The 26,119-nt window shown below is 51.1% G+C and overlaps 1 protein-coding gene and 1 long non-coding RNA gene across 4 annotated transcripts in view; one reads left to right on the top strand and one right to left on the bottom strand.

The window, feature by feature from the left end:
- The window catches only part of Sdk2 (sidekick cell adhesion molecule 2), a 276,864-nt gene that overhangs the window by 160,284 nt on the left and 90,461 nt on the right, over window positions 1-26,119 (top strand). For both annotated transcript variants that reach the window (NM_001413325.2, XM_087573277.1), the window contains 5 exon segments: window positions 3,728-3,875; window positions 11,350-11,483; window positions 21,368-21,479; window positions 22,942-23,132; window positions 23,273-23,356. In NM_001413325.2, the coding sequence (NP_001400254.1) occupies window positions 3,728-3,875; window positions 11,350-11,483; window positions 21,368-21,479; window positions 22,942-23,132; window positions 23,273-23,356 (669 nt within the window).
- The window catches only part of LOC102547853 (uncharacterized), a 90,080-nt gene continuing 64,574 nt past the window's right edge, over window positions 614-26,119 (bottom strand). For both annotated transcript variants that reach the window (XR_015632248.1, XR_015632249.1), the window contains 2 exons: window positions 2,093-2,289; window positions 614-882 (listed from right to left, as the gene is read on the bottom strand). This is a non-coding gene — a long non-coding RNA (uncharacterized LOC102547853). The remainder of the gene's footprint in view (window positions 883-2,092; window positions 2,290-26,119) is intronic.

Genomic DNA, 26,119 nt, shown 5'->3' with positions numbered 1-26,119 from the left:
GATCCAGGTTGAGGTGGGGGGATGTGCAGAGGGAGGTGGCACTATGCTAGACCCTAAGTGCCTAATGTTGAATCAGCCGCTTCATCTCCATGAACCTTCATTTCCCTGAAAACCAAATGGAGCCAATAAAACAAGAGAGAGTGGAGAGAAGGAAACACCATTATCATGAAATTGCTTTAAATTGTTTAAATCTATCTTCTGAGTTCTGTGGAAAGTTTTTTTTTAATGGAGAAAAATTATTATAAGAACTGAAATCAGCATGATTTATTGATGTGATATTTTTATAGATAGAGCCAAGTAATAGAAATTAATAAACAACTAGAAACTCGTATTTATTAAAATCTAGCCTGTCACATTATCGGAGGCTCAAGTGAGATGACTCATGCACTGTCTGTCCGGAAAGAAACCCAGCACAGGGCAAATGCTAGGTTTTCACTCTGTTTGGCTGGTTTGGGATAATCTTTGTTGAGGAGGTAATGTTTACACTAAATCATGAAAAATATACAGGATCCCAGCATTTTAATGCTGAAAATATTAGATATACTTATTTGGCAATTTTATACACTCTTCCCGTCTCTATGACTGCAGAACAAATGACCCCAAGACACCACAGTGCAGAGAAATATTTTAATGCTCACGTGGTCCGTGAGTCTGGAGTCTGGACAGGGCACATTGGGGACAAAACACAGCCAGTCCTGCATGGTGGTAACCGAGATCTCCGTGGTCGACACAAATGCTGTCAGTGAATTCACAGGTTTCATTCAGGAATCCAGTGTTGGTGGTAAGCACCTGGGAGCCTCGAGGCTCCTCCAGCAAGGTGTTCCGATGCACACTCAGTTGAGTTTCCTCACGACATGGTGGCTGGGATCTATGGGTGGGTATCTGTCAAGTAGAACCAGGTAGATGGTGTCTCCCTTGAGTAGCTTCTTCACCTTTAAGAGTTGTTTCCAGCATGTTCTATTGATAGAGTAGTCTTAAGCACTCAAGACTCAAGGGATACGTAGGAGAAGTATGAGTCACACTATAATAAGAGCATGTGGGAAGGGGGATAAATATTGATTCAGGCACCTTTGGGAAGACGCAATCTGGCAAATACACACCATCTCACTTCCTGAGTACAGCTCGTGAGGAAGGCACCCTTATGTTTTGCTTTTGCAGAAGAGGGAAAATTATAGTTCCACAAGGTCAATAAGACTCTGGGGCCCATGGGGCTAGGATTTGAACTTGACCCTTGAAGTCTCCAAATCTATACAGTGCCTGCTAAAGTTAAGAAAGGACTGTTAGCAGCTCTTGGCTCTTAAAACATTAAGTTGGTTCCATTATGCAGGATGCTGGAGAGCCGGAGTACTACAGTGAGCTATGGCTCACCTGGTGGCTTCTAGGTAGGTACTTAACAAAAACAAAACCCAACAACGGGAAGTAGGGCATATGTCACTCATGGCATAGAGATACCAGCATAGAAGGAAGCAAGACAGCTTGCGGTCTGGTTAGAAAGGACTTGAATACAGGCAAAGAGGGCCTAGAGCTTCCTGGATAATAAGTAGACTGCATAGGCTCTAAGTGAATCACACACACACACACACACACACACACACACACACACACACACACGACAGTGTATGGGGTGGGGGTTGGGTGATGTAGACTGGGAGTAAGTGGCTGAAGGAATGGGCTAATGTGAGGGATGGGGGAGGGCTTGGTCCATGAAACAGCACCCAAAGGAAGGAGCTAAGGACAATTTGTGGGACATGGGGAAGGAAACGACAAGAACTCCAACGATTTGAGCTCAAGCAATTGGGGTAAAGGGCAATACAGGGCACTAAACGGCACAAAAAGTAGAGCAGGTAGCGAGGTCTCCCTGCCCCATCACCCCCACCATTCACCCCACACCCAACCCACACCCACCCCAACTCGCTCCCAGCAGACTGTTGGGAATGGTGCCTTGGAGCCCAGGGACGTGTTGGAGCTGGAAACACGGAAGCTGTTCGCAGAGAAGCCATAGTCACGGTTAGATGAGCCGCCAATGGATCAGGGAGTCTAAGAAGGTCAGGTCCAGGCTGGAGAAAATGAGCGTGAATGTTAACAGACTTACATCTAGGTGTGCCGCAGCAGCGGAATCAGGTCCCAGAGACGCACGCGTGTCCCAAGGGGTCTCCCATGACCTGGGAGAGTGGGAGGTAGGGAGTATCCTGGTGGCTCGCCAAGTCCCCGGTGACTCTGTCTGTGATGGGGTAGAAGAGCCCAGGGCTGCCTTCAGTCAACACAGCAATCCTCAAATTTGACTGGAGCCTGAGACACCAAAAAACAAAAACAAACAAACTGGTGCCAGAATCCAATCCACTCCAGCTCTCACCTCTGGAAAAACAGGAGGTCCGGGAGGAGCAGGTGGATGGAGGATAGGAAGAAGAGGCCATGGTGTTAGGAGTTGACAGTTTCTGCCTCTGTAGGACATGTGTCTTCATGGTTAGGGAGGGGACCCTGGGTGAAGGAGAAACTAAGGCCCTAGAAGCCATAGTCTGAACTCCCGGTACATATAGGTGTGCTGGTCTGGCGAGCCTAGGTCTAAGCACGTCACAGTAATAGATTAGAGGGGGGACTGGCGTGGGGGACTAACTGGGGTATCCCCGTCCATGCACCATACCAATGAAATGGTAAGCTTTGGGGTAGGGATGCCAACAGCATTTTTTTTTTTTTGGAGCTGGGGACCGAACCCAGGGTCTTGAGCTTGCTAGGCAAGAGCTCTACCACTGAGCTAAATCCCCAACCCCAACAGCATTTTTTAACCCTGGTACTGGAGACACACAGCCAAGCATTGTCACAGGTGAGCATGGATGCTCATCACTGATTGGGCAGGCTCAAAGCTTCCCTCAAGGCACCCAGGGTACCTGTGCTGTGTCCTCATGCATCACACTTGGCGTCTCAATGACACACACCCAGCCCAGCGGGCGGGCAGGCAGGCAAGCGTGGGACCAGAAGACCCACCCCTGTGATTTCTGAATTCTCGGTTTTCCTCCTGGATCATAGAAGAGCGGGGCCAGGAGCAATGTCTCCAATTACCTGCCGAGGGCCAAGCACACTTTTAAAAAGATCAGTGGGATGTTTATGTTCGGAGGCTCACATGTTGACCTGCACCCTTCCCTCTGCCTAAGGGCACAGAGGTCCAGTCCCAAGACTCCACAGCCTAATCCCCTGCTATACTGAATTAGTCCTGCTGGGTAGGGAAGGGGAAAGGGCATCCTAATTCAAGAGCTCAGGGTCTGAGTTCAAATCCTGCCTCTGTTCCTTGCTAGTGGTATGACCTCAGACAGGTTAATTAACTTAGCTGAGCCAGTCCGAGCAGGTTTTTTTCCCGTTGGTAAAATGTGTGAAATAATAATAAGCCTTTCGTGGCTGTTGGCTAAATCAATTGAGTCAAGGATACATGGGTCCAAATTACACAAAACCTAAATGTCAAAGCAGGACGCCTCACACAGACTGCTGGCAGAAGTGTTCAATATCATGCCCTGAGAGAGACTGTATCATCTATGATGTCAGACTATATTCATAGCTGTCCAGGAATGCATGCAACCCCGGGGAGGGCATGGATTGGATATACCTGATGGGACGTGGGACACTCCGAGGGAGGTGGCCTTTCTTCATGATCATCCCCTTGACGATATTCTTTCTCTGCCAGCCAGTCCCTGAGACTGGACTGACCTTCTGACCTCTGCATCTCCCCTCCCTACAGACATGGGGAGTTTCGAGGAAGGCGAGAAACACCAGAGCGTGTCCCACGGAGAAGCTGCTGTCATCAAAGCACCACGCATTTCCAGCTTCCCCCGGCCACAGGTGACCTGGTTCCGTGACGGACGCAAGATCCCGCCCAGCAGCCGGATGTAAGGAAGGCCCTACTCTGACTAGACTGGGAGGAAGCTGGTCGGGGTAGGGGGCAGAGATCCGGGGCCAGATGGAGTCTCCAAAGGCTAAGGAGGGCCCTCCCTATAGAAACTTCTCAGCCATTCTGTAACACAGCCAAGCTGGGCACTCCCCTGCGTGGTGAGAGAAGTTTGGTTTATGAGGGGTTTTCTTGGAACATGCGTGCAAGAACCAGGGCGTTGCCTCCACACTGAACCTGAGAATATGTCTGCTCCCAGAGGATTTGAGACACCCAAACATGCCCATGCAAAGGCACCATTGCCATAGTAACAGGCCCAGGACTCAGGCCGTGACTGGGGTGGGTGTGTGCACGTGTTTACGTTTGGCGGGTATGACGGGGCTTGCTCTGTGTGTTTGGACTGCAAGGTGTTGCTGTGGCCGGGGAAGGCTGGAATAGACACACACAACCCTTTCAGCACGCACAAAGACCCTTCTGTCTTCCCCTGGCCTCAGCTGTGGGCTTAGCAGTGAAGCCAATACCTTTTACCCTCCCCCCACAGGCAGGCCCCAGCAGCTACCATGCTTTCCTCCTGAGCTGCCCACTGTCTAGAGCTAGCCCAGGCTCTCCTCTCAACTCCTACCCTCCCTTCACTGGACAAAGGCTACCTTCTTCCAACCTGCCCCACCTGGCTACAACATGTGACCTGTGCAGACTACACAGAGCTCCCCGGGTCCCTCCACCCTAGTCTGTAGGGAGCAGAGGGAGCTGGGAAAGGTTTTCCTTTGGGAACGTCAAGTTCCACAGTCGAAGCAACTTCAGAGGCTGTAGGATGGAGTTAAGTTCTCAGGACTGTGCTAAGCATGTGTGCGCGCACACACACACACACACACACACACACACACACACACACACACACACACACGTCCCCTGCTTCAGCCTGTGAGGAAAGAGGCTCTCTGTCTTAATCTCTTTCCTATCACAAGACTATGCATTCCCAACTTCGTTGCTCAGTGCTCAACTCTCACAACAGCCTTGCAAGGCAGCTGACTTTATCCCACAGCAACTATAAACCTGAGGTTTAACTACTTTTCCAGATCCCTCCTAGCTGCCGAGCCAAGATAATCTGTGCCTTCTGTGAGACATATGTGCAGGCAAGCACACAGACACAAGTCAGCGACGTGTTTCATAGAGCTGATCCTGACACAGCCACTCTCAATCTGGCCCCCCGTGAGAGCTTCGAAATGAACCAATCCTTAGGTTCTTGCCTAAGGCACTCTGATTCAATTTAAATGGGATGCTCTTTGGCTGTCAGAATCTTTTAGAACTCCCTGTTTGATTCCGCTGTGCAGCCGGAATTGGAAAACCTTTCTCAGAGTTGGGCTTTGTGGCACAAGCCTTTAATCCCAGCACTTGGGAGGTTGAGGCAGGCAGATCTCTGAATTCGAGGCCAGCCAGGTCTACAGAATGAGTTCCGGGACAGCCAGGGCTGTACAGTGAGAAGCTGTGTTGAAAAAACAAAGCAGAAGAAAGAGAAAAGAAAAGAAAAGAGAAGAGAAGAGAAGAGAAGAGAAGAGAAGAGAAGAAGAGAAAAGAAAAGAAAAGAAAAGAAAAGAAAACCATCGTCGATGTGTATCAGACACCTACAGACACAATGTAGCTGTGTAACAAAACACCTCAATAGCTCAGTAAGGGATATCAGCTGTGTTTGCTTAGGAGTGTGAAGATGGTGGCTTAAGTTGGTGTAAAGGCAAGGTGCTTCTCGTGGTTGGGCTCATGGTTGTCTTTTATTGACTGTCCTGGGATGGCCTTTTGCTTGGTGGCAGGTCATTCGGTCATAGCGCACAGGCCTTGTCCTTTAGCCAGACAGCACCAGCATATTCTTCGGATATTTCAGAGAGGAAAGACACTCCTCAAACCCCTACTCACATCCCATTGACAGGAACCACGACATGCAGAACTCAGACAGAAGGCGCTCTGTGTCCATACCACTAGGCCATCGGCCAGCAGGCAGCGTGGGTACCCAGCAAGATGGAGGATGGAGTGTTATGGGTGAACAGGTGGACAGCTACCCAGTGAGTCAAAGTGCACCCCGCCCTTGGGCCTAAAACTCAATAAAGCCAGCTAAATGGATCGCCCATCATGCAGATGTTGACATCACATTGTGGAAGGGACGGTGCTCTAGCACACAGGTATTGGGACGTGTCAGTGAATCCCAATTCCATTTCTGAGTGCAGCTCTTGGACCCCAGGGGTATCCAGGAAGGCATCCTGCAGGCTAATCTATTGGCAGTGACTGCCTGGAACTCAGCGCTGGAAACAAGTCTGAGGCTCCATCCACACTTATGGGAAAGAACATCATGGTTTGATTAGTACTGTCTGCCCCGACTGTGATAGAGGGCAGGGCGGCACTCACCTAATACATTTGCAGAGGTAGATCAATCCTTAGCTTCAGGCTCTTTCCTGTGGTCACTTTCCTAAGAGCATTCTGCATCTTTTTCTCCTTCCCATCCTCTACTCTACCTGCCCCTGGTGCCAACGGGATAGAACGACCTTGGCTGCACAAGTGCATGTGTGTGCCTGTACACTCCCTCTCCGTGACCGCTCCCGCCCATTTTCATAAACACGTTTACCAAATTTGTGGTGGAGCACCGGAGTGGTTTCATTTTGGTAATTACGGTGAATTAATATTCATAGGTGAGCAGGAAGGCTCCCTGGAAGCAAGTCCCCTGTGTCTGTGTGCCAGTGCTCAATATCTGATAAGTGCTATTTACCGGCAGGCAGTGCACAGCATGAAAGACTCCACTATCTACAGAGTGCCTCTCACTACCAGGCAGGTTGCAGATTGGCCCCAAGCCTGCTGTTGAAAGGGGACACGATTCCTAACAGAGTCACACACTGGGAGCTCTGGGCACACTCTAGGACAGCTTACTCTCTCCTTAATTAAATTATGAATCCGGTACTCTCGGAGCTGAGAAGGGGGGATGGGGAGGGGTGCTGACTGAAAGAGAAGCAAACTGGAGATGGAGCTAGAGCCTGCCAATCATGGTGAAGGGGGAGAGTAGAGGACTCAGCCTCTCCTACGAAGGCTATTAGTGAGATTTTTCTATTGGTGCCCTACTCTGAGTTCTTCCTCCCAGCTTCTCCCAGTGTGAGTACGTATATGGTGCAGCAGGATGGATGCCGTGGGCGTACTGGAAATAAGGCATTGCACCCTTTCACTGTTACCTAAAAGGGACAGTCAACATGCACAGGGCTGGAGAGCCCGAGGACTTTCTTTCTTCCCTCCTGACAGAGTCAAGGTGACAAGTTAAAAAAGCCTCTGCCTCTTGTTCCATTCCATGTCCAGAACTTGAACCCCCTGCCCTATGGCTTCCCATATCTTGTGTCTCTCAGACTCCCTGGCTTCTAGGCTAGCGTGCTGGTACAGCAAGGCCAGCCACAGGCAATGTCAGCCACAGTCACCAGTCGACCATATTCCAGTGAGTTGAAACCATAGAAGGAACGGTTTTTACCCATCCAAGTTCTGACCTAGAGCAGTGGACTGGAAGATTGCTTCTATACGCAGTCATTGAAACCTGGGTCACCAGAGTTCTGCCACCACCAAAACTGGTCCCCAAAGTCACCCTGCTCCAACAGAGGGAACTGCTCAAGGATGATACAGGAGCTCCCGTGAGGTGACCACACAGCTCACCCCACCACAGATGAGGAAGATGCAGATGAGGAAGATACAGATGAGGAAGATGCAGAACTGTATCTGCTGCCCAACAACCACAGCCTCCTCCAAGAGAAGCAGCTTAAGGGTCCCCTTCAGACAGGTCTTAGCGTCTTAGTCCACTTTCCATTACTAACTGCACCAACCCACAGTCCGACTAAGTTAAAAAGCATGGAAGGGAGCTGTGCTTTGGCTCCTGGCTCTGGGGGGAGTCCAAGTTCAAGGGCCATTAGATATACATGACCTTTCTGGTCATGGTCAGAGTCATGAGGTGGTACAGGGCATCATATGACTAGAACTATAACATAGAAGTGAGCATGTGCATGCACATACACGTGTGCGTGTGCGTGTGCGTGTGTGTGTGTGTGTGTGTGTATGTGTGTGTGTGTGTGAGAGAGAATCATGGGGATCTGCCTTAATGACCTCACCCAACCCTAATCAGCCCCTACAGTCCCACCTTTAAATGCTAAGGTCAGGAAGTCCCTCACCTCTTTCTGCCTCATAACGGGAACCAGACTTCTTTCAACTCATTAACACTGGGGAAGACATTCAAAGCAACATCGAGGTCGTAGCACTCAGCCTTCCATGGGGATGGCCATGGTCGGCTTGCTCTCTAGGGGGTGTGCATCCAGGGCCTCGAAGGATGCCCACTGAGCAGAAGTCCTGGCCTCTACTGCACCTCGTGAATGATGCTCTTCCACAGTTGTGGCAATTGGCTGTCCAGAAATCCTAAAGGGTCCACAGAGAGCAGCTGCAAATCAAGAGTCACATGTGATCAGTCACTGTCTTCTGTGTGCTATTCCGTCATCTGTTTGTCATTAGCTTAGCAAAACCACCACTCCCGCCATGTGTCAAACACTATGCGCATCTAGAAAACTCCCTATAAGGACAGAAGCAGGGCACAAATTCTGTTCTAGGCATAAACTCTGTTTCAGAATCTTCAACCCATTCCTAAAATCTCTCTCTTTGCTCATGAATAATCCCCTCCTCTATTACTCTGCACACAAAATGAGCTATCCAAACCCCCAGGGCTGTGGGGTAGGGAGGGGCATACAGAGATGTTCAGTCATAACACACACAAAGGATGACTGAAGCTGAGAATGGGAATCAGGGGTCTTCCCAGTCGAGGCTGGAAGAGTTGGGGTGGGCTCTTTCTCTGGTGCAGATCAGGTGGGTGACCAGAGAGTGGGTCCCCTGGAAACTCTGTGTGACCTGTCTCCACAGTACAGTGACTCCAGGAGCTGGATCTCCATGAGCCCAGTGCCCCGAGAGTCCCTCCATCCTGAAGCCAGACTGTGCCAGGAGAGGGCTATGAGGGTGAGGACTGGCTGTGGGCTATTCTGCTACCGAGGACCAAGTGACAAAGACAACCATGAGTCTTAGCGAATCTTGTCTTCCACCTTTCCAAGGACAAAGAGACAGGGCCCAGACAGCATGGGGGGAAGCACCTGATCCTCAGAGGCCAGAGCCACACACCAGAGCCCCACCACCCTACACAGCCCAGATCTTTCTCCCAACTCACAGCTCCCTGCTCCACAATCCACATCTAAGGACAAGGGCCCTAGGTGAGACAAGGGGACCCTCAGATGGGAAGACAGTCACCATCCCAATCCCACTGACATTTAATATATCTTAGCATGGGGATCTACACAACCCCAATACCCTGAAAGTCCCTTCATCCCAAACCAGACTGTGCCACATGAGGGCTATGGGGCTAAGGAGATGGATCAGTTGGTAAAGTGCTTGTCTTGTGAGCCTAAAAACAGATGTGAACACCATCCTAGCACAGCATGGGAGGGCTCCCACTTGTAATCCCAATACTAGGGAGGTAGAGACAGGAAGATTCCTAGGGCTCCCAGCCTAGCCTACTTGGTGAGGACCAGAGCAGTAAGAGACCCAGTCTCAAAGTGGACAGCACCTAAGGAATAGCACCCAAGGTGGTCTTTGGGCCTTCACATACAACACATGTGCGTGGACCCACATAAACATACATACATATGTTTGGCCTGACTCCTCTTCCAGAGGTCCTGAGTTCAAGTCCCAGCACACACACACACACACACACACACACACACACACACACACACACACACACACACACACACTGTACTAGCTTGGCTATTATCTTATTCCCGACTCATTAGCTAAAGATAAAAAGAACTCTCTGTGAGAAAATAGAGCATCACTAGTGTCCCTAAGCATTGGGGCCAAAGAGCTTGCCACCCTACTACCCAGAACTCCCCCTGATAGTGTGAGGACTCCCAGCCTGAAAAGCCCCAAAATCAGGAGCAAGGGGGTGGGGACGGCACAGCCCGCTTAGGAGAGAGCTGGGCCAGAGAGACATTAGCGAGGATGTTTATCTGAGAGCCTGTTTAAAACTCTGTAACATTCACCTAATGGGAAAATTTGAAGAGAATTCAACTGGATTTGTCCTTGTTAAACTAACATTAAGGATGTTTAACAGCTGTCTCGGGCACATCGTATTACAATCCAGAGACAGACTTGGCAAACTAATGGTTTTGTTTGTCATCAGGAGAATGGGTAAGAGAGGCTGGGCAGAGCCGGTGTGGGCAGCACTCCAGAACTACTGCACACCCATTTAAGGGGCACCCCAGCTCCAGGTTTTCCTGCCTGCTGATCTTGTGATGAGAGTTGGGAAAGGGAAGCAGCCTTGAACAAACGGCCCATCCGATTTTACCCTCTGGACCAGCCCAGTTCACAAGGGGAAAGAGAAACTGATCCCCGGTGAGGACACCAGAGGGGTATGGCCCTCAGAAGTCTGCTGATTCAGGCCAGACCCACCAAGGCCTGAGTCTGCTTAAACTGGAAGCAGCCAATCCCAGGGGTAAAGAGATGGCTTCATATATAAAGTGCTTACCAGGACTGGAGAGGTGGCTCAGCAGTTAAGAGCACTGACTGCTCTTCCGGAGGTCCTGAGTTCAATTCCCAGCAACCACATGGTGGCTCACAACCATCTGTAATGGGATTCGATGCCTTCTTCTGGTGTGTCTGAAGACAGTGACAGTGTACTCACATATATAAATCTTTTTAAAAATAATGAAGTGTCCTGCAAACACAAGGACCTGAACTTGATCCTCAGAACCTGGGTGTAGAGGTTTGGTTGTATTTGTAACCCCAACAGTGGGGAGAAAGAGACAGGTTACCTTTGGGGTTCACTGGCCAGCTCGTCTAGCTGTACCAGTGAGTTCGAGGACAGTGATGGACCGTGTGTCAACAAACAAGGATGACCACTGAGGTTGACCTCTGGCCTATGCACACATGCACACACGCAGGTACATGCAATGCAGACATGCGCATGCGCACACAAGCACATGCATGTGCACTGATCCTGGACTTCATTCCTGAAATCATTCTTGTCACTCCTCATTCATTGTCAATCACTCATTCACTCTGTGGGAGAGGCGAACTCACAGAGCCACCAAGGCTATGACATGGACAGGAAAAGAATTCCAAGAGAGTCAGCAAAAATGCCCCCGACCTGACCATGGGGTGTGCTCTGAAAAAGCCTCAGCCTCAGGGAGTGGACAGTTGGGACGTGACGGGCACCACCCCAATCATGGTAGATTCTCTGTAAACACTGCCACTGGGTTTTAGGAGTAAATGGCTGGGGTAGAGCTGGAGGCCCTCTTGGAGGCTGCTCTCCTCTTCCCAGCTCCAGGAGCAAATATAATCAAACCACCTACCTCAGACCCTGCTGTCACACAGCCTGCCTCCAAGACCTTTGGGCTCCTGTCCAAAAGAAATCTTTTGTCTCTCCTCAGAGCCATCACGCTGGAGAACACCCTGGTCATCCTGTCCACGGTGGCTCCTGATGCTGGCCGCTACTACGTGCAGGCAGTTAATGACAAGAACGGAGACAACAAGACCAGCCAGCCCATCACTCTCGCTGTGGAGAGTAAGTAAGCGCAGGACTGGGGACCATCACTGAGCAGAAACCAGTGGGTCATTAAATCTCAGGAATGGGGCTCCAGGGGGCTGTTGGGAAGATGGAGTAGTAAGGGAGGTAGAGCTCAGGATGGAGGGGTGGGGCTGTCTCCAGAGGAGGAGGAGCCACAGCCCGAGTAGAGGGGCAAGGTAAGGGAAACCAGTGAAGGTCACCGGCAGGGGGAAGTGGGGTTCTAGAAGGAACTTCTGTTGCAGACACAGCTCCAGGAACGGCTAGGCTTATTATAAGCACTAACATGTCCACTGGAGGCTAGAGGAAGGTAGAGGCACGTGAGGGAGTGTGTGCTCACATGTGTGGGTGGACGCCAGCCACCCCAGGCTCAGGTGCAGATGGAGCCAGCGCCCAGGGAGATCGGAAGCTCAATTTTAAGAGACGCACACTAACCGTCTGCCCAGCTGGCACATAAAAGTGCTGTTTCCGCCTGCAGCCAGACATTTCTGTCAGCAGGCTCTTCCCCAAATTTCTACCTCTGCCCACCTTCAGCTACATGGCTTCCTAGGAAACAGAGGCACGAGAGCTCAGCCCGACATTACCCTATGACATCTCTCCTTCCGTTGAGACTAGAGCAGGGCTGTCACCCCTGGTCTGGTTCTGCCCACCAGACTGGCCTTGCCCCCTCAGAACCTAACTTCAGGCTAGAGAAGACAGGACAGATGGCCCAGGGTGCCTCCTAAGCTGGGAGACCAAATCCAAGTTGAGGAACGAGACCTCCGTTTCCTGAAGCAGCTGAGTGCCTTGCAAGCTGGGGGAGCTAGATGTTCGAGTACTCCACATCTGTGTGACTCCCTTTCCCAAATACAAATCTCATTCACCAACTGTACCACACCCATACGCATCCATCAGTGGCAAGTTGAGTGCCTCTGCCCGGTCTTAGCCTAGCTTCTGTCTGCCAGTTTCTAGAACATTCCCAGCCTCTGCTGTTTCCTACACCCCACCCCGGGCCTTCTGAGCTCCAACAGGACTCCTTTCTGAACACCCAGTTGATTCCTTCCTCCAAGCCAATTTCCCATCTTTCTGGGAAGAAATCTGAAGCTGGGGAGGAGAATTCACTCTTTATACTGACCAGTGACGATCATGGATGACACCTCTGACATTGACCTGAGCCAGGGCTGTTTATGGGGCTGTTTATACATGAACCAGGAATTCGTTAGCAAGCAGGGCTGTTTTCCTATCGATTTCTCAGTGATAAGGTCACTCAGAGTCCCTTGGGACCCAAATATCTTTTTTTTTTTAGAATGAGTGTCAGACTAGGTTTGTGGTGGTTAGGTGACCACCACACACACACCCTGGTGTCTATCCCCAGCTCCACATAAAATTGGATGTAGTGGCAAAAGCATGGAATCCCAGCGTTTAGGAGGTAGGGGCGGGAGGATCACGAGTTCAAGGTCATCCTTGGCTACACAGCAAGTGTGAGGTCAGCCTGAGACACTGGAGACTCAGAAGGCAGAGGTAGGAGGACCTCTCATTGTGTAAACCAGGCTACTATCCTTATCTATATAATGAGATCCTGTCCCAGAGAGAGATGGGGAGGGAAAGAAGGACACACACACACACACACACACACACACACACACACACACACACACACTGGCAGACAAACCCACAGAGTGAGTTATCCAAGTTAAATCCAGGGACCTTCTTGAGTGCCTCAGTTTACCCCCGATCCACGGTCAGGGAGCCCTCCTCTGTGTTGGTCCTCCAGCACGCAGCTCCTCCTCTTAAGGATCAAGGCAGCCCATTTGGTCACCTTCTGTTCTACTTCAAGCCACCCCAGCCTTCCAGCCATCCCAAAGAAGCCTCCCAGCCCCTCTGTCTCCCTCTGCCTCCATCTCAGGCCCACCCACCTGCCAGTCTCTTTCACTCCAAAACCCTCCATTCCTATATCCTCAGCTGTGATCAACGCCCAGTTCGGCTGATTTTTAGCTAATCTCCCTCCCACGAGTGACTGCACTTCAAAACCCTGTGCCTGCACTGACATGGTCCCCCAGCCTGCCTGCCAGGCAGTTTGTGAGAGCAATTGCCACTCCGCCCACCAGCAGCTCAGCTTCCCCTGTTACCTGGCTGGAAGCCACACCCTCCTCCTCCTCCTCCTTCCCCTCCCTTCTTTCCCCATCAAACTCCCTGCTCCCTCCAGCTCAGCAGCTTCGAAGCATCCCTTGGGGGAGTCCTGCTCATTGGAAATGGAGAAGGAAAGAATCACATTGGTGATCCCAAAATTGCACCCAGTATCACAGTCCTGAAAGTCTACATCTATCTAACGGACGGACGGACGGACACACACGCACACACGCATGCACGCACACACACACACACATACACACACACACATACACATACACACACACATACACACACACATACACACACACACACACACACGGATCAGACACATGCTACTGCATGGAAAAGTAATATAGAACAAAATAAACTACTAATATGAGCCCCACATATGATCTTAAATTTTTCCAATGGTCCCATTTGTATTCATTTATATTATTTATGTGTTTTATTTATTTGGATATGTCTTTGGCTTCTGGGGTTGGTTTTGGGGGGGGTTGTTTTGTTTTGTTTCGAGGCAGAATTTCACATAGCCCTTGAACTCCCTGTGTAGCTGAGAATGACCTTGAACTCCCTACCCACCTGTCCCCACCTTTCAAGTGCTGGGACTGCAGGCACACACCACCACATCGAGGCTCACTTCATTTTTCGCAAAGTGAAAAGGGATAAGCAGAATTCATTTTATTAATGTGTTCTATTTAACCCAGTGTATCCAAAATATCCTTTTAGCATGCCATCAATATAGAATATATTAGCAGGATATTTTACATCAGATTTTTTTTTTGCGTGCTAAGTCTGTGAAATCTCTGCGTGCCTTACACTTGAAGCGCATCTCAATTTGAATGCTAAATCTTCATCTGAAATACGTGATCCGTATTTAGATTTCATCAGATTTACAGCCGTAAAGGTATAGCCGTACGTCCAAGTTGCTCCACTTCTACTTAAAAGTGTTCTAATAACTGGATTGGGGAATCCGGTTTTAATTAAATGTAAATTAGCTAAAATTAAATCTCATTAAATCAAACAGATGCAAGGCACATTTCAGGAGCTTGGTGGGCATGCGCGGCTCAAGGTCCGTGGTGGGTGGCCTGGTCTTTGAGGCCTGGCTATTCTAAGGCTGAAGAGCTGGTATCCTCAGGGTCGGGGATGAGCAGGTGTCCATCCATCGGAACTTTCAGGAAAGAGCTAATGGCCCCTTGATGCTCCTGGGGCATAGTGAGTCACTCGTTCCATAGGTCTGGCTGCTTCCACTGTATGAGTGTCTGAAGCAGAGCTGGGAGGGGAACACAGAGGCCATGATGGCCTTGATGGCCATGTGACAGATAGTTTGGGGATGCTAGATCCAACATGGCTTACACACGAAAAGCTCTGTGTGTGCCCTGTCTCTTGCTACCAGTTCTCAGAATGATGCCTTCCCTGTCTGGGTTTGCCCGTGAGGTCACAGCTTAACTGTTGAGGGTCTGGTCGTCATAGCATCCTAGTACTACAGGAAGCATCACGGCCCATATGCTCGAGAGCCACCTCGTTGGTTCTCCATCCAAGCCATGGCTGTGAGGGCCTAATTCACCTCAGCACAACAGCCCCTCCCATGTGCCAGGTCTTGCCCACCCCACCCCAAATGGTGGCAGGAACCCCGTAAGCAAGAGCTGGGTCCCCATAGAAGCCTTGGCTTCTTTGCTTAGGGTTTTTTGAGGGTTGTCCTTAAGCCTTTATCTCGAGCATGAATTGAATGTAGCATACACCTGCATTTTGGTGTCCGGGCTGTCCCACACCACAACCTGGTCACAGAAGATTGACTGACTCAGTACAATTCACCCGGCCCCAGGAGCCAGTGGGCAGCAAAGGACCTTTAGCTCTTCCTTGAAAAGACCTGAAGTCTTCAGGACGACAGCTCTCCAGCCTCAGGGTATCCAGGTGTGTCCTACAAAGGTGAGTCACACCATACCTGGTGGCTTTGGGCACCATCTTTGTTCTCCTCCACTGACAGATTGCCTGCTCCCTCAGTGCCTAAGGCTCTCCGAGTTCTGACGGTTACTGGTGCCATGGCTACAGCTGTCCTCCCTGACAGATGGTTAGACTGTCATTATCCATACTTTTTACTACGTTTATTGGGGACAAAAGGGGAGCACACATTTGGGAGTAAGAGACAATTTAAAGGAGTCAGTTCTCTCCTTCCACCGTGGGGGTCCTGAAAATCAAATTCAGATCCTCAAGCCTGGCGTCAAGTGCCCTTTCACTGCTTAACCATCTTGCTGGTTCCCGTGATCCACATTTCATAGGTGACAAAAACTGAGGTGACTGGCCAAAGAAGTAATGTCACGCACTTCCCAGTGGGTTTCCCAAATCACCGGCAAAAGCAGGCCTGGGACCCACGCTCATTAACCACAAAGCCTGAGACCTAGACACCACTGTGTTTTCACATATCAGAAGGAAAACTCCCTCCTAAGCTGCTGTTACAGAAGGTCACAGATACCCATCCCCTCTGTCAGAGCCACCCCAGCTTACCTGCTTCTCCTAGCCTATTCCCATCCTGCATCCCACCCCCTGCACCATCACCTAGACACCCCACCACCTCACCCCTGCCTGGCCCGATTTCCTGAGCCATAGAATCCTGCAGCCTTCATTCTGCACCCTTCATGGGTCCTCCACTACCACCACTTCCTGTTCCAGGAAGTGAGAAAGCCCAGCATCCGAGGCTTGGCCTTCATCCTTCACTCCTGAATTTCATGAATTGATGCCAAGTCCGCACCAGGAGGCTCCAAGTTTGGCGCCTCCGGACTTCTCCGGCCATCCAGATACCTGTCCATCACCGTCACTAACATACATCAGACACTCTAGACATCCATCTAGACATCCATCCATCTCCATCTCAGACACCCATTTAGACACCCACCTAGACACCCATCAAGACACCCACCTAGACACCCACCTAGACACCCATCTAGATACCCATCTAGACACCCACCTAGACACCCATCAAGACACCCACCTAGACACCCACCTAGACACCCACCTAGACACCCATCAAGACACCCACCTAGACATCCACCTAGACACCCATCTAGACATCCATCCATCACCATCTCAAACATTCAGTCTGACAAAATCCAAACACATCTCCCTTCGAAACCCAGTTCTCCCTGGGGCTTCCCACCACTCTCTAAAAGAGCCCCATCTCTAGGCTTCCAGTTTCTCAACCATCATGACACTTCTTCACTCTGCCCCATTGGCTTTGTTATCTTACCGCAGCTGGGCTTATATTTCCTCAGCCACCAAAACCAACCCAACATCCCTGAGTCAAATCTGCTTTACCCCATGGCAGGGACAGAAACTGGGCTTCCTACCATAAGGCACCTCTGGCCTGGTATTAGCATTGTGCTGTGAGTGATGCTGAGGACACGTGTGGGTAAAGCACTCGCTCGAACCACCAACTCCTTCCTCCTGCAGGCAGAAAAGGGCAGTCTGGGGAGGGAGAACAAGCCAAGACCATGAGCCCTGCCACCACCACCCCTTATCTCTGAGGACCACTGCTGTGGTGTCTACACCCTCGCACACATAGTTTTGTTATAGATTACCTCTCTTTCTCTTCTCTCAATACCTCTCAAGCCTACAGCTTCATGAACCCATACTCCCATCTCCAGCAGCTTGAGGCTCTGCTTTAGCCCCCAAAGGCTGAGTCCTACAACTCCCACTTTTCAGTAACCCAGGGTCTGACACTCAGCTTCGAGGTGGTGGGGACAGCTCCCCCCAACACGGGTAGGCTGTTGCCAGGAGAAGTACTATCCTTCACTGAGCCCCTACTATGCGCAGGGAATTCTACACTCATGCTAGACCAGCTGAGCCGCTCCACTCCAGCCTCCTTCCAGCCCTCAGCATAGGCATCTTTAAGTCCCCAACCAGACTCCCAGCTCTCCTTCCCAGGAGGACAGATCCTACCATATCTCCTTGTAGGGGATCCCCCATTCCTGATCTCCACCAAGCAAGATGTGTTGAGCAGGAACCTAAATTCACACTACCCCGATAGGTGTACCATTTGTTTTGTTTTGTTTTTTTGTTTTGTTTTGTTTTGTTTCAGTACTAGGAAGCAAACCCAGAACCCACAAATACTGGGCAAACAAGCTATATCTGAGCTATGTTCTTTTTTTTCTGACTAGGTTCTTGCTAAGCTACACAGGTGGGCTTTGAAGTCCCTATCTTCTTGCCTCGGCCTCCCAAGTAGCAATGATAACAGGTTTGCAGCAACTGGCCTGGCTCTGGTGGTGATATTTTTTTTTTGAGAGGGTCTCCTTTAGCTCCAGCTGACCTTAAACTCAATATATAGCTGAGGATAGCCTTAAGCTCCTGATCTTCCTGCCCCTGCCTTGTGCACCCTGGGATTACAATGTACCACCATGTCCAGTTGTTGTTTTGAGACAAGACCTCATTATGTAGCCCTGGCTAGCCCGGAACTTACACTATAGACCAGGCTGACCTTGAACTCACGGAGATCCACCCACCTCTGCCCTCCCCACCCCCCAGGTGCTGGCATTAAAGGCTCGAACCACCATGCTCACCATCACACCCTACCTCTGCTGCCTCTCTTCGCTACCACATTGGGAATTGAACCCAAAGCTTCCTGCACGTGAGGCAAACACTCAACCCAGTGAGCTATGTCCCCAGCTCCAAGTAATGATTTTCATTCCAGATTTGTCCCTGAGAAAACAGACTGAGCTGAATACAGTCACCTGTCTAGGTCACCCCGGGAACTCCTGGCACAGATCATACCTAAGGCCCAGGCTTTCCTAAGGCCCACCCTCTGTCCCTGTACCAAGGGTCCTCCACCATCACGACTCCCCTCCAGTCCTGCAGGCTGCTGCCTGAACCCGGCCACACGTTCCAAGGGGTCCCAGTGTCACACTAACAGCCCTCCTTATTTAATCTCCACCTCCCCACAGCTCGCCTTCCTCCCGGCTGTCTGTTTATCAGGCCAACAGCACCGGCTCAGACTCTAACGGTCTGTCTCCTCAGTGTGGCCCATTAATCTGGGCCACGGTACCTGCGCGCAGGCATGTAATAAACAACTTAGAGCACACGTTTATGGATTCAGCTATATCAGCAGCTTTCAATCCGATCGCACTTTATAGCACCTACATGAGACTTTATATTGTTGCAATTACTCTGCTTTATATGATGCCTTCTCGCCCGTTCATTTTCCTTTATTTTTACATTTTATTCCTATTCTTCCTCGGCTGTTCCTAACAAGGCCTAGAGCTCAGCCAGGAAACCTTCCCAGGGGTCGGGCAGAGCGGCTCACAATGGCTGCAAAGATACAATGTATCTCTTGGCCCACAGAGGATAACCCCCGAGACCGTCACCCTACACCTGTGAATGCTGTCACAGCCCGCTCGCTCTAAAGAGCCCTGGAAGGAAGCCAACTAGATAGATTTGTAGTCACACAAGAGAAAAGTTCTCTCCCAGTGTATTTTAAGAGCCCAGAAGAGATGCAGAGCCGATGCTAAGACTGTAGGCAGTGCTGGGCGTATGCTGGCCCAGCAAGAGGAGCCAGGCACCTCTGAAAGAGCCCAGAGTACACAGAAAGGCCAAGAAGTCACCCTGTCCGCAGCAAGGGTGTTTCTTTGCCTTCTATTTCATAAGCCTGTTCACGAAAGCCCTCTCTCATTTCATCCCGTGTCCACGGAGGTGGGCAATGACAACGGCTACACCACGGTTCTTCAGTCACGCATGTGAGGGTGTTTGCACTACTGACCACCATGTGCCTGTTTCCTATTTGAGACATGGTGGCCGCCAGGACTAAACATCAGCTCAGAGGCTTGGGACAAAGACATATGTCCAGTCTTAAGCTGCATTTATTGACACCGTCACGGGTCTGCAGTTAGAGATTCCAGGTCAGGGAGTCCCTAGGCAGGGCTGGTGAGGGTATGGCTCCTGACTGGGACACAATTGCTTGCCCACTCACTGTGTCCTCGTGTGGCTGAAGAGGAGAGGAAGTGGGGGAAGACGGGAGAGGTGGAGTCGGAAGAGGTGGAGTCAGAGAAAGAGAGAGAGGGAGGGAGGGAAAGATAGGGAAGGAGGGAGGGAGGGACAAAGGAAGGAAGGAAAGAGACTGAAGGTACTAATCCCATGGTGGGGGACAAGCCCACAGGCCTAGCCAAGTCTCACAGCCTCTACAGGCTCACCTCCAACGCCATCATATCAGCATTAGGGCCCCACAATATGAGCCACCAGGAAACACAACTCGGTCAGAGCCAGCACGGTCTCCGCCTCCATGGCAACACCTAGATAGCTTGAGGTCACCCTAACATCATGTCACCACATGGAGGCTTATTGTGAGAACAGACTCTCCCATGGGTCTGGAGATAAAATCTGGCATCAGGGAGTCATAAGGTCCCCTTTCCCCCTGGAAGGGCTCTAAGGGGTCTCCACAGCCCCTTCCACTCCTCGAAGCCGGCATCCTTCTGGGCTCTAGTCTCCACCTCTGCCTTTGCTCTGCTTCTCCCCTTGGGTCTTGTTCTGGAGTCCGTGATCCCTTAGCAGAAGGATGCTGTCCCCATTGGCTAGAGAGCCACGACTGAACCAGTTACATCTACAAAGACTCTTATTTCTAAATGAAGCCACACCCACGGCTGCTGGGTGACCCTGAACCAGGGCCGGGGACTTCTAGGAGAATTCCCCTCCCTGAAGAGATGTTAAAGTCTCCCCCCTCGTTATAAAGCCTCAGTGACAAGCCAAAGTACAATTCCACCAAAGTCCCCCAGGGTTGTTAGTTGCTTTTCGCTGCTCTGGTCCAACACTTTGGGCGTATGGGTTCAGGGGAAGAGTCTAAACGGCAGGCAGGCCTGACAGCAGGCAGCTGGAGCAGAGAGCCAAAACTTCATCCCATCTTTAAAACTCAAACATGAAGCAGAGCAAACTGAAAGGTAAGGGAGGCCGCACCGCCTAAAAGTTCTATAACCTCCCCCAAGCAGCGCCACCGCCACCGACTGAGGGCCAGGGGTTCAAACACGTGAGCCGGGGGGGGGGGCATTTCTCACTCAAACCCCCACACGGGGAATCAATGAGTTTACTAGACCCATTTGGGAGGGGTTGCTAACAGGAGCTTGAGGACCCCAAAGCAGCCATATTGGAAGGCCATCACCCAACGTGGATGATGGTTTTCCTCCACCTTGTAGCCTCTATCAGTTAATTTTGCCAAGCCTGAAGACTCTACCACCGCCAAAGACCCTGACCCTGAGGCCTGCGGAAATTTGACTTAATTGCAAAAAGCAGGATCTTAGCCCCGCCCCTTCCTTCTCTAAGGGAATCTCCAATGTCTGTGGACCCGATTCCAACCCAGCAGGTGCAGCTGAACTGGGGAAGATGGCGGCTGTTTCCGTTGTGTTTTCCAACAGGGAGGAACACCACTGTATTCAGTGTAGACAGTGTGAGGTCTGGCGTACGCATGCGTGGGGCCGGGGGATGATGAAGTAGATCAGTGAAGTAAACTTAGGGGAGAGGGAGTATTTTGATGGTAGTAGGACCGGATATCGGCATGGTTGACTTGCTTGCAGGTGGAGTCCGAGGCCTTTGAGAGCAGCGGACCTTCCAGAGCTCCCTGACACTTGGACTCATGAGCAGGGGAATTAAAGCCATCCCAAGTCTGTCCAGAGGGGCAGCTGTGGGACTTCCCATACGGGGTTACCTACTCTGTGCCTTAAGGGGTGAGGTCTCCTTGTACCACGTGGGCAGGCAGAGATGGGTTTCTGACTCCACCCTCCTAACGCTTCACATCTTCTCAGATGTCGGGGGGCCGGCTGACCCCATCGCACCGACCATCATCATCCCACCCAAGAACACCAGTGTTGTGGCTGGGACCTCCGAGGTGACCATGGAGTGTGTGGCCAACGCCAGGTAGATGACGCATCTTTGACTGATCCCTTACCAGAACTGCCCACAGGAGCCCCGTCCTCTTTGAGCAAAGTCTAGCCGCGGGGTCCAATGAGGATCTGGGGGGTGGAGGGGAGTGGGGTGGGGGTACGGGTGGACATTGCAAATCCAGAGCACCAGCAAGCAAGCTCAACGGGGTTTCTTGTTCCTGTATGTGCAAAAGAGGAAAGTGCCAGCCGTGGTGAGCCACTGGACACCAGATTTAGCCCAGGCTATGCGGCCACAGGGGAACACTGTTTCTAACACCAAGCCATCCAAAGAGGGGAAGATTGTCCCTCAGAGAAGACCTCTTCTGTATGTGGGGTGCAAGGAAGGGGTTGTATATGGAAGATGGTGAACAGAGCAGACACAGCATGAACTTTGTAAGGCACTATTGCGCCTTCCAGTCCCTCACAGAGGAGACTGTTAGATTGTCCCTAAAGCCCCTCCTAAGAGGGCTGTGTGGTAAGAGCATCCCACACAGCCTCCTTTTCCTCAACATGATACAAGTGTCAAGACCCTACTGCATAGAGAGGGCAGGCAGTCTGCCCCAGTCACCCACAAGGTCAGTAGCGGTGCTGGCCGAAGCCAGCTCCCCCAGAGGCCCAGCTCCCTGACCCACCATGGGCCTCAGTCTACCCATCTATAAAATGGGTATGACCCAGCACCCCCCCCCCTCACCATAAGGTGTGCAAAGAGAGTACTGACCCCAGCCCTCCCTACCTGGGTAATCTATAAAGAATAAAATGACTTGTTAACATTATGGAATTAGACTGTGGTCCCAAGGTCCCCTGAGGATTCCAGGACAGCCTGGTCCCCAGAGCACTGTTTATGAGTGCGTACTCCACAGAGCCCAGTCTTTTCACCAAGGTGGAAAACTTGGCCAGGATGTGTGTTAAAGCCTGAGAAATCCTGCAGCCATGCTCCACGGAGGGAGGCCCGTCCTTAGAAACCACTAGGTGCTGGGAAGGAATGGTGGAACGAACCAGTTCCCTAGGCCCATGATAGTGGGAAGGGGTGCACGTGCTCCTTGCCTCTCGAAGGTGAGGATGGGTCTGTCTGTCTGTCTGTCTGCCTATCTGCCCTTGTGTCTGTGTCATATCTGTTCTTCCCATTTCTCCTAATCCTCCACTCCTCCCAAGTCACCTATTCAAAGAAGGGAAGGTTTGCTGCCCACGGAGAGCTCAGCAAATAACTTAGGCCAGCTACCTGGCTCTCCCGGGGCTGTGTGTGCAGTTACTATTGTGTCCGGCCCCGTTGGGAACATTCTCCGTGACTGATCTTCATGACCACCCAGAGCCACTATACTTGCCCCCATTCTACAGATGGGGAGCTAGTCATGCCAACGACAACCGCATCCCTGTTCCTCCCAACGTGTGCCCCATCCCCATGGTCCTTCCAGAAGCCCTTGACTGAAAGCAACTGCCCCCCCTGCCTCACCTTGCAGGCCCCTGATCAAGCTGCACATTGTGTGGAAGAAAGACGGGGCTCTGCTCTCCAATGGCATCAGCGACTACAACCGCAGGCTCACCATCACCAACCCCATGGTCAGCGATGCCGGCTACTATGAGTGCGAAGCCATGCTACGCAGCAGCAGCGTGGCCCCTGTCACCCGGGGCGCCTACCTCTCCGTGCTGGGTGAGTCGGAGCAAGCGATGGGGTTCCTCTGCTATGGCAGAGGGAGGGCACGGGCAGCAATCACAGCAGTGTGGCAAGATGCCATCCCCACAGTAGCAGGAGCAGGCCTCTAATCCTGTCTCCCGCTCCTTCCCCTGCAGAGCCACCTCAGTTTGTCAGAGAGCCTGAGAGACACATCACAGCCGAGATGGAGAAGGTGGTGGACATCCCCTGTCGAGCCAAAGGTAACACAGAGGCATGAGTGTGGGGGACAGAGACCCCCAGACCTTCAACCTCTCTAAGCCCCACCTCTCTCCCCAGACCACGTGTTGCTAAGCAGTGACAGGCTGGCTAGGAGCTTAGCACCCGGGAAACAAACAGCCAAATTACCGTAATCTCAGACTGCAAATCAACCCACGTAACTCCAGAGTTACAAATGAGTCCAAATTACCGTAATTTCAGGACAGGTGACAGACCCAAATTGCCCGTAATTTGAGAGTTGTAGACAATGTCGAATCACCGTTTTGCCAGCATCCGCAGACTTGGTGTGTCTCACCTGAACAGGTGCCATCCACTCAGCCCATGTGAGGTGGGGAGGGGGTTGCCTGGCTTGGTCTTCACCCTCTGCTAGTCCTACTTATCCCTCTGTCACAGTTTCCTGTCCTTACTGCCCCCATCAAGCCTAAAGGATAGCCAGGGGGTTAGAGGGGTAAAAAAGGGCTATCATGTGGAGTGTGGCGCATCTAGAGGTTGAGGCAGGAGGATTGCTGAGTCCAGGCTGTCTGGAGACTAGAGAATCCTGAGCAAGGGATTTGATGTGGCCCCAGTAGAGGCTTGTGGAGCTGTAGCTCTTCTCAGACCCTTGGGCAGAGGCCCGTGAGAGCAGAGGGGCGGCAGGTAGACCCTGCTGTCACAAAACCTCAGGGGGTCTCTCGTTCTCGGCCACCCAAGGGGGGCAAACCAGGCTGACTTTACAGAGGGACCACATAGCCCAGTCCCTCCTGTTTTCCAACGTACGTGTTTGCAAAGAGAGAAAGAAGCCAATAAACAAAGATGCCTTATTTCATCTCATTGGAAACACCATGAGCAATGGGATGTGTCATTATTTGATGTGCCACTAAGAAAGAAACAAGGCTGCCAATTAAATCATGACATGCCGTCCATCTCGTAAACCACACCCTGGCTGGCCCCCCATCATGTTGCGATGAATAGCAAAGAATTGTTGTCATACAATGAATGAAACACGGTGATGGCTGAATGCAGGGTAGAAGGGAGCTGGGGGGAGTGGGTGGCGCAGAGCTGAGGCTGCCTCTGGAGAGTGTACAGCACCCTTAGGGAAGTTAAGCCTGAGCAGAGGCAGAGAGGCAGAGGGCGAAGGGGAGCATGGGAGGGACGGAGGGACACCAATGGAGAGAAAGAACCAGGTCAAAAGATGGAGAACTCCATCTTCCTGTGTGCAGACCTGAGATGGGATGTGGGGGACCTCCCGAGGAACAGAGGCCCCTCTGCCTGCTTCTCTACCTGAGCTCCGTTGTCAGGGTTAGGGGTGAGGGGGGTTGGGCACTGCTCTTGGAGGCTAGCACAGGACACAGAAGGCTGAACCACCGAGCATTGCAGTAAAAAACTAAAGACACACATCTGCCATCCCTGCTCAGAAGGCTGAGGAAAGAGGGTTGACACGAGTTCGAGGCCAACCTGGGCTACAGAGCAGGGACTTGTCTGAAAAATATAATAGTAATAAGGGAGGAGGGGGGATGGGAGGAGGAGGAGAATGAAGAAGAAGAGAAAGAAGAAAGTAGAAGCAGGCATTGAAGAATACAGGGATGGTGAGTGAGCTCAGCTGATAGCATGTATGAAGCCGTGGGTTCAATCCCTGGCACTGCATAAACCAGGCATGGCAGCATGCACCCTTTGCAGTACAGTATTTGGAAGATTAAGGCAGAAGGATAAAAAAAAAAAAGTCAAGGCTATCCTCTGCTACCTAGAGAGTTCAAGGCCAGCCTGGGATACATGAGTCCCTGTCTCAAAAATAACAATAGGGCCTGGAGAGATGGCTCAGTCGTTAAGAGCATTTGCTGCTCTTGCAGAGGACCCGGGTTTGGCTCCCGACACCCATCTATATCACAAGCACCCATCATTCCAGATGTCTGTTCTGAACTCTGTGACCGGCAGCCACACATGCAATCACATGCATACATATAAGAAGAATACACACACACACACACACACACACACACACACACACACACACACTAAATACACTTTAAAGTAATAAGCTTAACAGAGGCTGGTGAGATGGCTCAGAGGGTAAGAGCTCACGCTGTGCTCGCAGAGGACCTGAGTTCCGTTCCAAGCACTCACATCAGGAACATCACAGCCCAACCACCTAAAGCTCCAGCTTTGCATGGGCTGGATGCCTCTGGCTTCCTCAGCCACCCACACAGGCACATGCACACACATGTACACATGTGTGTGTGCACATACAGGTGTGCACACAAACATAATTTAAAATGAAATATTTTCTTTTTTCTTTTTTGTCTGTTTGTTTGTGGTTTGATTTTTTTTTTTGAGACAGGGTTTCCCTGGGTAGCCCTGGCTGTCCTGAAGCTCTGTGTGTGTGTGTGTGTGTGTGTGTGTGTGTGTGTGTGTGTGTGTGTGTGTGTAGATCAGGATAGCCTCAAATTCAGAGGTCCTCCTGCCTCTGTCTGAAGTAACTCATTAGTAATAGGGACAGATGAGATGTCTCTTTGGGTAAAGGTGCTTACCGAAAACCCTGACAGTCTGAGTTCAATCCCCAGAACCTACATAAAGGTGAAAAGAGAGAACTAACCCACAATGTTGTTCTCTGGCCCCCATACGCACGCCCTCCCTGTAATAATAAATAAAAATGTAAACAGTAATAATAACAAACCTTCCCTCTAAAAACCACCCAGTGAAGCATCTCTTCAGGAAACCAATTCTAGGAAACTCCCATTTTCTGAAAAAAGTTTATCACAAATCTTTTGAGA

This window comes from Rattus norvegicus, chromosome 10 (genome assembly GCF_021556685.1).
Source record: "Rattus norvegicus strain SHRSP/BbbUtx chromosome 10, alternate assembly SHRSP_T2T, whole genome shotgun sequence".
Taxonomy (NCBI): domain Eukaryota; kingdom Metazoa; phylum Chordata; class Mammalia; order Rodentia; family Muridae; genus Rattus; species Rattus norvegicus.
This window is presented reverse-complemented; position numbering and strand designations above follow the sequence as displayed.